The sequence below is a fragment of the Aplidium turbinatum genome, chromosome 5, assembly GCF_918807975.1.
Source record: "Aplidium turbinatum chromosome 5, kaAplTurb1.1, whole genome shotgun sequence".
NCBI lineage: Eukaryota > Metazoa > Chordata > Ascidiacea > Aplousobranchia > Polyclinidae > Aplidium > Aplidium turbinatum.
In genome coordinates this window covers 34,111,006-34,124,671 of record NC_137476.1, presented here as the reverse complement: position 1 = coordinate 34,124,671, position 13,666 = coordinate 34,111,006, and the positions used below count along the sequence as shown (strand labels likewise).

The window sequence follows — 13,666 nt, the reverse complement described above, 5'->3', positions numbered from 1 at the left end:
GTCAGGAGCAACGTTATCGACTCCTGGCCGATGCTCTACACTGTAGTCGAAGCAACCCAATTTTGCTCTCCAAAGTTGAATTTTGGCATTTTTGACTTTACCTTTGCTAGTTGGGTCAAGCATAAATGAAAGAGCTCGTTGATCAGTAATTAATTTAAACTTTTTACCATGAAGATAGTGACACCAACATCTAACTGCTTCGATTATAGCTAAAGCCTCTTTTCTGCAACAGCAGGGTACGCTCTTTCGCATTTTGAAAGTGTTTTTGAGAAAAAGGCTACCGGTCTCCTCCCTTGGTTTAAAGTTGCAGCTATTGTATGTTCAGATGCATCCCAATCAACCTGAAAGGGCAAGTCATCACGAATAAATGATAGACAAGTATTCACAAGTCCTTGTCTTAATGATTCAAAAGGTTGTAACGCCAGTTGAGACAAGGGGAAGGTGTTTCCAGTAATTGCGAGGTTTACTGGACGTACCTTTTGTGAGAATTGTGGTATCCAACGAGCGTAGTAAGTGAACATCCCAAAGACTCTTTAAAGTTTAGTTTTACACTTTGGAACGGGTAAATCCAGTAGTGGTTGCAATCTTGTGCGATCGGGTTTGATTACTCCATGAGAAACCCTGTAGCCAAGTACGTCGATTTCGTATTTGCAAATAAGAGATTTGAATCATTAAACGTTGAACCATCTTCATCAGCAGCTTTCAAGAGAGCTTTGAGCTTATGATCATGATTTTCTTTACTTTTTTCAGCAACTGTGATGTTGTCTAAATATGCATATGTCCCTCGGAGTTTATGCTTGCGGATAATATCGTCTATAATTCTTGGAAATGCTGATGCTCCATTTGTAACTCCGAAAGGGAGTCTACAGTATTGAAACAGTCTCCCTGCGGCGTCGAATGCAGTGTATTCTCGATCTTCCATGCACAGGGGAACTTGATAATAAGCTGAGTTTAGATCTAATGTGCTGAATATCTTCCCGTGGCAATGGCATTCACTTGGTCATCAATTCTCGGTAAAGGAAAGGCATCAAGAAGTGTAAACTTGTTAATGGTGCGAGAGTAATCTATTACCATCCGCTTTTTATGGCGTCCGTCATCTGCGATTAAAACTTGAGCTCTCCAAGGTGAAGTAGAAGGCTCTATAACCCCATCAGCAAGGAGTTTGTTGATTTCCTGGCGAATAAAATGCTGATCTTCTGGATTAAAACGTTTAGACTTCGTGACGATTGGTCGGACTTCTGGATCCAGATTCTTGAATAGACGAGGTGCTGTGACTTTAGCCGCTGCAACACTACAGTTTGAAGGTGTTATTATGATATCCTCTTTTTTACCATTGAATTCAAAAATCACCCCTCGATGCAGCGCCATGAAGTCTTATCATTAAATAAAGTCATTTTAGCAGCAGTCTTTCCGAGACACTCAAAATTTTGAGTTACGCGAGCTAGTGAAACTGAAGAAGTGGGTCCTGATGGAGGATCCAGCCCAAGCCATTTCGCAACCTTCCAGTCAATGTAGCTATGAGATGCCCCAGAGTCTAGAAGAGCAGTGATGTGTTTCCCGGCTATTTCCATGGAAACCGAAGAAGACGACAAACAGGATGGCACACCGGCTAAAACCAACAATAAATAAGAAGAAACTGTTGAAGCGACAATGCCATCTTCAGATCCAGACGATAAGTGCTGATCTCCCAGTATTAAAGCAGATGTAGATTGTGCTTTGATACTATTGTTTTGTCTTTTTTGTGATTTTAAAGTTTAAACAGGCTCTTTCGAAATGACTCTTTTTTCCACATGCTCGGCAAGAAGCGCCCCGAGCAGGACATTCCATCCTTGCGCCCGGGTGCAGTTTTCTGGAGCAAAAGTAGCATTTCCTTAGTGGGATATTGGCATTTCTTGACGATGCAGCGACGGAAGATTGCAGAGTAGTTGAAAGACATCCGGATTGATTGTGCGCTTGTTTGAATAATTCAGCCTTAGCTATAGCATCCTCAAGGGTGAGTGATTTTTCTTCTAGTAGTTTCTGCTTGATAGCTGAAGAAGAGATTGCAGTAATAAATGCATCTCGAGTTAATTCCCTTTTGAAATCTTCCGCGCTGACAGCTCGCCACTGGCAATCTCGAGCAAGTGCCTTGAGTGCTCTTGCGTACGATGTGATAGTTTCATCATGCTTCTGTTCCCTGGTGAGTAAAAGGTGACGGGCAAAAGTTTCGTTTTCTCCTTTAAGTATGCTCTATCGAGTACTTCCTTTGCTGCGTCGAAGGTAAAACAGTCCTCAACAAGGTCGTACACTTCAGGTGACAAATGGCAGTGCAGTAATGCTAGTTTATCTACTGCTGAGAAATTCTGAGAGCTATGGTCGCCTTCAGAGGGTTCACGGCTTGGCACAGAATGCTGAATTGCTTCGAGAAAGGCGTTAAACGTTTTCAGCCAATGTCTGTAGTGCTTGGCAGCAAGTGCGTCTCTCGGGTCAAGGTCTTGCACTTTCGGTTTCAACACACGTTTCATCACCAGATAAATAACTTGATTAAATTGTTACGATATAAACCAAACTAGAAACCTAACTTGGCTTTAATCAACTTAAATTCGTGCTAAACAAACAAAACAATTATAAGGTTAACTAAATATATCTACGGAAGACATAGTTCTGCACAATTCTATTCTCCTCGTTCTGCCAGTACAACTGCAAGATGAATCAGTGGCAAGGCTAGAGTACAGAACTAGAAAAGCGTACAATTACCTAGGGCACACATGATTATGTAAGTTGATGCAGTAGGATGGCTTGTTACAAAGGCTGGCACACAATAGATTATTTTAAAACAGTCTGAAAAGAATCAGCATTGCTGTTTGAAACAAAGTTGTATCATGAAAAGAGTGGAGAAAGATGGGATGGAGGGTACAGTAGAATTTGCCTATAGTAACAGCTGAAGGGATCATGGAAAAAGTGTTATTACTGCAGTGTATGCAAATGAGACTTTGCAACTGGTGTCGCACTGTCGCTATAGCTGAAGTCACTATAGGCAAATTCTACTGAATGTACTTTGTGCCAAGTCATCTCACAGATAAACATATCCTGCAACCAGTTCTTCCTTTGCTAGATCAGGATGGTCAATAGTCTTGCTCGATTTTGGTCACGTTCAGATGTCATATAACTATATTATAGACGTACCATTTCACACATGCTTTTTCACAGTATATAATTTCTATTGCTTTCCAAATGTATGCTTAGGTTTTTGTAATTGAATAAGCTATCATTTTACTTTTCAGTATCAATCAAGATGAAAAGGTTTCAGTAAAGCTTGAAGTTTCTGAAGTGTGCAAACCGTATGAGATCATTGACCAATATCATTCAGAAACTTCTTCAGCCACCAAGGAACGTCATTCATATTTGCATCAAGAAGGGTTATCTTTCTTCCACACAACTGAGAAGGAAACTTTCAACTGCAATATGTGTAATAAACATTTCCAATGCAAGTTAGCATTGATTAGTCATCAAAACATTCACTTCAAGGAACAACTTTGTTGCCAATTTTGTGGAAAGAGTTTTAAGCACAAATCTAAATTTGAAATTCATCAGCGAATGCACACTGGTGAAAAACCATATCGATGTGATGTTTGTGAAAAGTCATTTTCGCAAGCTAACAATTTAAAATCTCATAAGCTAACTCATTCTGCTGAAAAGCCATATGAATGTGATGTTTGTGAAAAGTTGTTTTCGCAATTTGGTCACTTGAAATCTCATTTGCTCACTCATTCTGGTGAAAAACCGCATACATGTGATGTTTGTGACAAATCGTTTGTACTGAGATCAAATTTAAATACGCACAAACTACTTCATTCTGGTGAAAAACCATATAAATGTGATATTTGTAAAAAGCTGTTTTCTCAATATCGTCCTTTGAGAAATCATATGCTAATTCATTCTGGTGAAAAACCACATAAATGTGATGTTTGTGACAAATCGTTTGCACTGAGATCTACTTTAAATATGCACAAATTACTCCACGCTGGTGAAAAACCGTATAAATGTGATGTTTGTGATAAACTGTTTTCACAATGTGGTAATTTAAATCGGCACAAACGCGTTCACACTGGTGAAAAACCATATAAATGTGATATTTGTGAAAAGTTTTTTTCACATTATGGCAGTTTCAAATCTCATCAGCTAACTCATTCTGGTGAAAAGCCACATAAATGTGACGTTTGTGAAAAGTCGTTTTCACTGAGATCTACTTTAAATACGCACAAATTACTTCACACTGGTGAAAAACCATTTAAATGTGATGTTTGTGAAAATTCGTTTTCACAATATAGCAGTTTCAAATATCATAAGCTAACTCATTCTGGTGAAAAGCTACATAAATGTGATGTTTGTGAAAAGTCGTTTTCACTGAGATCTACTTTAAATCTGCACAAACGTGTTCACACTGGTGAAAAACCATATCGATGCGATCTTTGTGAAAAGTCTTTTTCACAACGTGGTAGTTTGAAAACTCATAAGCTAACTCATTCTGGTGAAAAGCCATATAAATGTGATGTTTGTGAAAAGTTGTTTTCGCAACTTGGTCACTTGAAATATCATTTGCTCACTCATTCTGGTGAAAAACCATATAAATGTGATGTTTGTGACAAATCGTTTGCACTGAGATCTGGTTTAAACCGCCACAAACTTCTTCACACTGGTGAAAAACCATAAAGTGTGATGTTTGTAAAAATTTATTTGCACGATCTCGTGATTTGAAATCTCATAAGGCATTCTGGTGAAAGACCACATCAATGCAGTGTTTGTGACAAATCGTTTTCACTCAGTGATAATTTAAACCAGCACAAACTACTTCACACAGGTGAGAAGCCATACAAATGTGATAATTGCGAACAGTTATTTTTACAGTCACATCATTTGAAATCTCATAAGCTAAATCATTCTCATGAAAAAGCACATGGGTGTAATCAAGGCTGCGATCTTTTCTTTCTAGTCAAACTACCAAAAATTCTGCGTTTGTTTGTCAAATAGTATTATGACGTCACAAGAGTCAGATTATAAGTTGTGTGGTATCAGAGTCACTTACTTAAGTTTTTAATCGCACTCTGGTTGAGTGATTGCAAAGGAGTATCAAGTGCTAAGTTGTGTACCCAGAGGTGGGCAGTAGCGCGCTACTTTTGTAGCGGCGCTACTTTTTTGGTAAAAGTAGCGGTAGCGGCGCTACTTTTTAGCTGGAGTAGCGGCTGCAGTAGCGGCGCTATTTTTTTTCAAAGTAGCGGTAGCGGGAGAGGCGCTACTTTTTTTCAGTCGCACTCCCGCTACCGCTACTTTTTAATTTAAATTGAAAAAAATGCTTGTTTTTTTGCAATACTCGCGTGGTCAAGCAGCTATATAATCGGCTTGGTTACAAAGTTTCGGTCTTTTCTAGCTGACGTCAACTTCTTCGGCGAATATCTCCGTGTGATGAAGCCTATCAGTATCTGCCAGGCTTTAGACATTCCTCAGGGCGAGTCCAAGACATATTACGGAGTCTTGTTTCCAACCATCACAATTTGCGAGAAGAAGTCTACCGAGATCAGTGATCTTCTGACCAGTGAGGAGTTGAAAGTGAAAGTCCTTGAAGGGGTGAAGAAACGATTCAACAAGTGCTTCAACAACATGAAATGCGTTATGGCATCATATCTTCATCCCTCCTTCAAGACGTCGTGGCTACAATTTCTGCACTACGTTTCCACGGATGATGCTGACGCACTGCAAGAAAAAGTCAAGACAGATGTAATTCGACTGTTGCGGGAGATATCAAGCCAGGTTGATATCGAGAAGAGTGACACCAACACCAGACATGACTCCGAGGATGTATTTTTTGGAGTGTTTGCACTATCCCGTGAAACACCGGTGCAGAAGGAAGCAGCAATTGTGGACGCATTTTTTTCGGACAAGAGCAAGTCCTTGAGCTTTTCGAATACCGAGTTAAAACATCTGTTCATTAAATACTACAACACCCCCATTTCTTCCAGTGCTGCGGTGGAGAGACTTTTTTCTGTTGGAAAAATGTGCTTAAGCGAAAGCGGCAGGACTTAGTGACTCTCATTTTGAAATGCTCGTGTTTTTGAAAGATGCGTAACAATAAATTTCCCTTAGAATGTGTTTTGTATAACGATGTTAAAATGACAGCGTAAACGAATGATCACATTCGTTTTTAAGGTCATTTTTGCGTCACTAGGGACTTGCGTGTTTCCTAGTGTCATTTTAGACAAAAGTAGCGGAAGAAGTAGCGGTAGCGCGCGCTACTTTGGCCCGAGTAGCGGTAGCGGGTAGTGCGCTACTTTTGCAAATTGGTAGCGGGTAGCAGTAGCGCGCGCTACTTTGGCCCAAGTAGCGGTAGCGGGTAGCGCGCTACTTTAAAAGTAGCGGGTGCCCACCTCTGTGTGTACCTACCGGACATGTATATTATTTGTTTTGCTCTATGAAGAGAAATGCGAAACTGAGGATCACAAAAGAAAAAATCCCTTAGGCTATACCCCTAGCGTAACCTACTGCGAGAATTCTTCCATTGGCATTGGCATCCGTTTAGTCTCGCTTAGTACGTAAATGGTTATGCACTTACCGCAGCCCGCATGCAAACACAGTTACGAGCGAAATATGTAAGTTACCAAGAAACACAGCAAAGATAAAGTGAAAAATGAACTGCAGATGAAAGAAAACAGAACAAAACTACGATAATACAAAACAGCGGCGTAATGTTACAGCGTTTAAGCCTTTATGGTGTGCCGAGATGGCAAACAAGCCCCTTCGTACAACATTGCAACTTTAGACCCAGATCTTTCGATTGTTGGTGGTACTTCAACATGAGTGGTTGTTTCAACTTCCTGATGAGCTTGAGCATCTAGTGAAGCCATGCTATCGCCAGGGCCTGACCTTCTATTTGCAGATGGTAGTGGTCACCAACTAAACTGCTTGTGCAAACTCAGAAATGTTATCACTAGGGCTCGTAAAAGTCAATAAAGTCAAAATTTTTTAAGGACCTCGTCTGTCCACAAATCAAAGAATACAGTTGTTTTCAGCACCTGGAGGACTGTTTCTAAGAAGTTTATAGGTCAAAATAAAGTCAAAATTGACAATGAAGTCAAAATTTATCAAATTATGGCTTTTGACAAACTTTTTGTGTTTCTTGAGAGTAATTTTTGTCAAAATCCTTGTGGAAGCATTGTAAGTCAGGAACTGCGACAAAATTAAACCATATTCACCCAAGGAATTGATATATAAGCAGGAAGTTTTGTGATTACTTCAAAAACGTAGACGCAGTCGTAGCAACAGTTAAAAATAAAGACCGGTGCAAAGATTTTTGTGATGCCTGCTTGGTGCTTACCGTCGCCTCTGTTACCTGTGGCACTTGGAGCTGCTTTTTACGACAGTGAGCACCTTCTTCCTGTTTAATTTGCTGTTTACTGGAAAGTTACCATACGGAGCAAATCGAGGCAAAGTGCCCTTTCCACAAGGACAAAATAACACAAGCTATCTAAATCTATCGCCAAAACAACACGGCATACTTTTTAGACGTTTGGGTCCAAAATCGACAAAATATCATGTTTGGGTAACTGGTATCAATTGAAGGAAGAAGTGTGGCCTCTACAAATAAGCAATTTCGTTAGGTCAAAATGAAGTCGAAAATTTTTTTTTAGGTCAAAATAAAAATGGCCCTTGTAATAAGTATCTCACGGAGTCAATTTTGTTAATTTGGTTCATACGGCGAAATACAAACTGACATAGACATTGACAACTAAAAGTAACCTAAGGTATTTCATTTATAAAAGAAGCCAGTTGTGTCGAATAGCATGAAACGTGAGTGGCGAAATGTTTGATGCCAGTCGTTAGAACTTCTATCAAAGCATTTTCCCGCAGTGTTCAAAACGGCGGCGCTGACGCCTTGGGGATTTCTTGCGTGTAACGTCACTTTTAAGCCTTGCCTTGAAGTACCTGTCGCAAGGAAATTTACGTAAGTCGGCACTCTTATGATTGCATCACCTGATGCTCCCCTTCTCCGATTGTTCTTCTACCTGACTTGATGTCTTCTCTCTGTTTTTTCCGTAAGGCGCGTCATTTGTCGAATAGTGACGGCGCATGTCGAGCTGCATTGCTGCCGAAAAAAGCAAAAACCGCAGCCCTGGGTGTAATGTATGCCACTAAGCGTTTTTATAACTTAAAACACCATATTATGCTTATCCTCCATTCTGTTCCAAAATCATGTCAGTGCGATGTGTGTGACAACACATATTTTCACAAAAGTTCATTGAAAAAGCATAAAAAGTTCACTCTATAACAAAAAATTCAGAGGCAATAGCTTGAGTAACCTAATAATATGATGATGTCAAATTGATATAGACTGATGCAGAACGTAGTTTTTGTCCATTGCTTTAATAGTCCAGTTTTAATCCGGTGATGTCCCTAGTACTGAAGGTGGCTGGATTCACCTCCAAGCGTTGCAATCGCCTCCACATCAATCTAACACATCCTCTCTTGTCAAGTCCACCTTTCTTCTTTCCTCTTCAATTTGCCCTTTTCACGTTTTTGAGTCTTCCTTGTTAATAATAATGTCAATGTCTTTGATTATAATAATCAGTTCAATGCGCATGTGTATTACAAAAGTATTTGTGCATAGTTTTGCTTGTTTTCCAAAATCTGTGAAGAAACTTGTTTGCAAGCAAACATTCTCCTGAACATTCAAGTCTTTATTAATGTGTTATTTGCCAGTAAGTGAGAGTAAAAACATCAAATGCAATGTGCAGAGGTGGGCACCCGCTACTTTTAAAGTAGCGCGCTACCCGCTACCGCTATTTGGACCAAAGTAGCGAGCGCTCTACCACTACCCGCTACCAATTTACAAAAGTAGCGCGCTACCGCTACTCGGACCAAAGTAGCGCGCGCTACCGCTACTTCTGCCGCTACTTTTGTCTAAAATGACACTAGGAAGCTCTCTTCAAGTCCCTAGTGACGCAAAATTGACCTTGAAAACGAATGTTATCATTCGTTTACACTGTCATTTTAACATCGTTATACAAAACACATTCTAAGGGAAATTTATTGTTACGCATCTTTCAAAAACACGAGCATTTCAAAGTGAGAGTCACTGAGTCCTGCCCGCTTTGGCTTATGCACATTTTTCCAACAGAGAAAAGTCTCTCCACCGCAGCACTGCAAGGAATGGAGGTGTTGCATTAAATGAACAGATGTTTTAACTCGGTATTCGAAAAGCTCAAGGACTTGCTCCTGTCCGAAAAAAATGCGTCCACAATTGCTGTTTCCTTCTGCACCGGCGTTTGACCGAGTGAGTGCACAGCCACAGAGTGACATACACTGCACAGCCACAATAATAGAAGCGTGTAGCTTGTACGGGGTTCCACACTAAGACTTTGTCACTACAAAATAATTAATATTATTTATAATGTTATCGCTGCATCGGCATCACACAAAATTGCCCTGTAATGATTTCTTTTTACAAAAGCCATCATGCAAGAAATTTTTATCAGCAACAAATATCTTCGCTAACCATTATTGTCAACAGTTTTACTTTAACCAATACGATAAAACCTTATTTTGGACATCTTAGCATAGGTGATGAATGATGAGGCAATGCTCACTGCATTAGTCTATATTCTATTAACCATATATATACAACTTTAATTCGGCTATTTTAAAAATTAAAATGAACATTATCGATTTCATACCTTGATCGCAGGATTGTTAGCTCCAAACCAGAAAAAGAGATTCCCAAAAGACCGAAACTTTGCAATCAAACCGATTATATAGCTGCTTGGCCACGCCAGTAGCGCCGCTACTACAGCCGCTACTCCAGCAAAAAAGTAGCACCGCTACCGCTACTTTTACCAAAACAGTAGCGGCGCTACAAAAGTAGCGCGCTACTGCCCACCTCTGGCACTGTGTATTTATAACACTGGTCTACAAAAAAACTTTTTCAGAGTTGATTTCACTGTGAAAATCGTTTTAGGGTAATTTGAGGGCGCTGAATCCGAGATTAAAATCACTTTTTCTCTATCGCATCAGGTTTTATTGACCTGACATGAATGGTGACCTGAAAGTGATCATCAACGGCAAGACCTTTCCCAGAACCTACATACCTTGGGGTAGCATTCAAACAAGTCACTCACATGTCGTCACCATCTACAGTCACTATGCAAAAAGCTGACATCTCGTTTCGCTTTGTTGAGACGTTTGATAGGCACAACGTAGGGTATAGGTGCTGACACCTTGCGCACTGCAACCCTGGATTTGGTCCGCTTGACTGCTAAATGCAGTACCGATGCTTGGCGCCACAATGCCCACACCCGCCTTATCGATATGCCAATCAACGATGCATTGCGTACCGTGACTGGATGGCTGTGCCCAACTCCAACACAATACTTACCAATCATTACAGATATCCAACCTCATGAGCTTCGTCGAAAGGGAGACATTATACACCTGGCTCCCGATACAGAATATCCTGACCACTTGCTCTATTCAAAACTCAACGTATCACCTCAGGAATTATCTTGGCGATTAAAGTCAAGATACCCCTTTGCGCCAGCCGCCCTTGAATTATTACAACCATTCAGTGCTCATACCATCAGTGCAGCACATTACATGGAAGACACGTGGAACACAACATGATGTGCTATTGACACCTAACTCTATGGTTTTATACCTCAACTGGTGGCGTGCTTCCTTTGTAAGGAGCTACTTTGCCGACTTGGGTCAAGCTAAATAGAATCTGAACAGGAGTCGGCCGTTTCCATTCCAATATGCACAAGTGGAGTTTGGTCTTCTCATTGGCTTGTGAATGCGGCGACGATAACAAACTGCTGATCATGTCGTTTTTGAATGTCCCATTTACAAGGCACCCAATGGAATACAGGATGAGGTAGAACTGAGCAAAGCGACACTCACCTGCCTTTTCATCGCCTGCTCGAAAATGTGAACAAACTGTCTCACACAAAAAAATAACTTTTTTTGTAAACAAACTGCTGATCATGTCGTTTTTGAATGTCCCATTTACAAGGCACCCAATGGAATACATGATGAAGTAGAACTGAGCAAAGCGACACTCACCTGCCTTTTCATTGCCTGCTCGAAAATGTGAACAAACTGTCTCACACAAAAAATAACTTTTTTTGTAATTTTAGAATTTATTTTTCTGTTAGCTTTTTCACGCTGATGTTGTCATTAAGTGACTTGGACTTAAATAAAGTTTTGTTTCAATCTGTCATTGCATCTTTTTTGTAAATGATCAAAAAACTGCTTAATCGTGCTAGAAAAATAGATTGACAAGTGACATGATTCCATTTTAGATCTTACCTAAAAAGTAGTTGAAAACTTGTTTGCTGATTAAATGAGAGCGCAGAACACTATATCCTATCTGTGCTGCTCATCAGTCATCGTATGTTATCGCCACAGCTGTCATAATGATCCTATTTGGTCAGTTGCAGACTTTTATTTTCCTACAAATCATCTGTTGGACTATCTAAATCTCGATCCTGCTAAAGATCTGTAGCTCATTGCAGTGACATTTCTAAACAAGTATTCGCCAAACTCCCTGATCTTGGGAGACAATGATTTGGTTCAGTCCAAAACATCAGACGAGGAACACATGTCAACTTCTAGCGATGAGTTTCTCCATCTTGATGTGTCATTCAAGCCTTTGCCATTTAACCAAGCACATTTAAATGGTTTTATTTCTGACTTGAGCCTTTCCAAACACTCTTCCTGGCTGTTGTCTTTGAGATTGAAATAAAAGAACCTTCTTCAATCTGGAACTAATATTACGTTTTACCAAAACAGTAAATGGAGTTCTTCCAATTCTTTACTTTTGCTTGACTAGTGTATTGTCATTGAAGGGCTCTTACTTGCCATAGGTGTGTTAGTTATAATTGAAGAATGGAGATTTTTCATTGATAGCTTCAAAAGAAGCCTAAAATGTTTATGTTTAGTTGTTTACATTTCACTATGCACGACTTTTGTGGGCCTCATTAAATTTTTCACTTCCTGAAATGTGGCCTAAGCTTTAAAATTGAAGAGCTCAGGTGCATAACGATCAAACTCCATTATTTGAGATTTTTAGATTTTACCATCCCCCGTTGTGTTAGCATTGAAAGTTTTGTGTAGCAACCTTTTTTGCGGCAAAACGATCAATATCTCTCAAAATAAGGCTTTAAAATAACAAGGTTCAGCCACAAAACGAGCAATCTCAAACTTTCATTTGCAGTTTACTCGAAAATTTGGTTTTGGTAGTTTGATCATTTTGCACCTGGACTCTTAATTGTATAAATGTGAACTTGTGAAAAGTCTGTTTTGCAATTTGGTCATTTGAAATCTCATAAGCTAACTCATTCTAATGAAAAATCATATAAATGTGATATTTGTGACAAATCGTTTTCACACATGCATACTTTAGATCGGCACAAACGGTTTCACACTGGCAAAAAAACGTATGGATGTGATGTTTGTGACAAGTCATTTTCATGATATGATAGTTTGAAATCTCATAAGCTAGCTCATTCTGGTGAAAAGCCATATAAATGTGATGTTGTGAAAAATCATTTCCATGATCTGGTGGTTTAAAATCTCATAAGCTCACTCATACAAGTGAAAAACCATATAAATGTGATGTTTGTGAAAGGTCATTTTAACAATCTGGTAATATGAAACGGCACAAGCTAGTTCATTCTGGTGAAAAGCTACAATAAATGTGAGGTTTGCGAAAAGTCATTTTTGAAATCTACAGGGTGCGGCAAAAGTCCTTGGACATATTTTGTAAATTAATTTAAAGTAGGTTTTAATCTGTTTATCTCATTGCTATTATTCAATATGGAGTGTAATAAACCCTATTTTTAAGATTTCAGTACTTGGGTGATAAAATTTAATTGAACTTAATAGTATGAAGGCTAAACGTGAAGCCATTATTGAACTCCACCGCGCGGGAAAGACAAACTCTGAGATTGTAAAGCTGATTAAAGCTCCCAGATCAACAGTTTATCACACTGTGAAGAGATTTGAGGAACTTGGAAATGCTGCAGATCGTCCTCGCAGTGGAAGACCACGAACTGCTCGGACTCCAAAGCTCATCAAAGCTGTCAAAGCTCGTGTTAGGCGCAACCCAATGAGATCCATGAGGAGAATCGCTCATGACATGGATGTGAGTGAAAAAACCATGAGAAGAATTGTTAAAAGTGAATTGAAGTTGTCGCCTCTCAAAATGCAAACTGCCAGCACCTCACGGATCTCCAAAAAGAAAAACGATTGACTCGAGCGAAGATTCTCCTTAACAAACTGAAAGATGGTACACACACAGATGAAATCTTTTTTTCTGATGAGAAATTGTTCACAGTTGAGGCAATTTGCAATCGACAAATGATCGAATTCTTGCAAAATCATCAGCAGACATTCATGATTCCGTAAAGCGGGTTTTCAGACGTCAAAAGCCCTCATCCGTGATGGTTTGGGCCGCCATATCCAAGACATGGAAATCTTCTCTCATTTTTGTCCCTCAAGGACAAGGTGCAAAAGTGAATACAAATTCTTACATTGAGTTGATTTTGACTCCGGCACTTCAAGGCAGGCTTGCCAGATTGGCTTTTTTACGGCCAAATTTCACAAATTTGGCCTTTTTTGAAGTCGTTTGGCCACAAAATTT

At 39.6% G+C, this 13,666-nt stretch overlaps 3 protein-coding genes across 3 annotated transcripts; all 3 read left to right on the top strand.

Moving 5' to 3' along the window:
• Positions 1 to 3,318: 3,318 nt before the first annotated feature.
• Positions 3,319 to 4,692, top strand: LOC145770485 (uncharacterized). Its single transcript, XM_082582146.1, has one exon. The coding sequence runs from the start codon at positions 3,445 to 3,447 to the stop codon at positions 4,690 to 4,692; it is 1,248 nt and encodes a 415-aa protein (XP_082438272.1). The 5' UTR covers positions 3,319 to 3,444.
• An 80-nt stretch (positions 4,693 to 4,772) lies between these two features.
• Positions 4,773 to 6,120, top strand: LOC145770486 (uncharacterized). The gene is made up of 2 exons (XM_082582147.1): positions 4,773 to 4,840; positions 5,408 to 6,120. Exon 2 carries the CDS (start codon positions 5,443 to 5,445, stop codon positions 6,058 to 6,060), a length of 618 nt encoding a protein of 205 aa, XP_082438273.1. The 5' UTR covers positions 4,773 to 4,840; positions 5,408 to 5,442; the 3' UTR covers positions 6,061 to 6,120.
• Positions 6,121 to 12,910: 6,790 nt separating this feature from the next.
• Positions 12,911 to 13,276, top strand: LOC145771192 (uncharacterized). Its single transcript, XM_082582927.1, has one exon. It carries the CDS (start codon positions 12,911 to 12,913, stop codon positions 13,274 to 13,276), a length of 366 nt encoding a protein of 121 aa, XP_082439053.1.
• Positions 13,277 to 13,666: the final 390 nt, after the last annotated feature.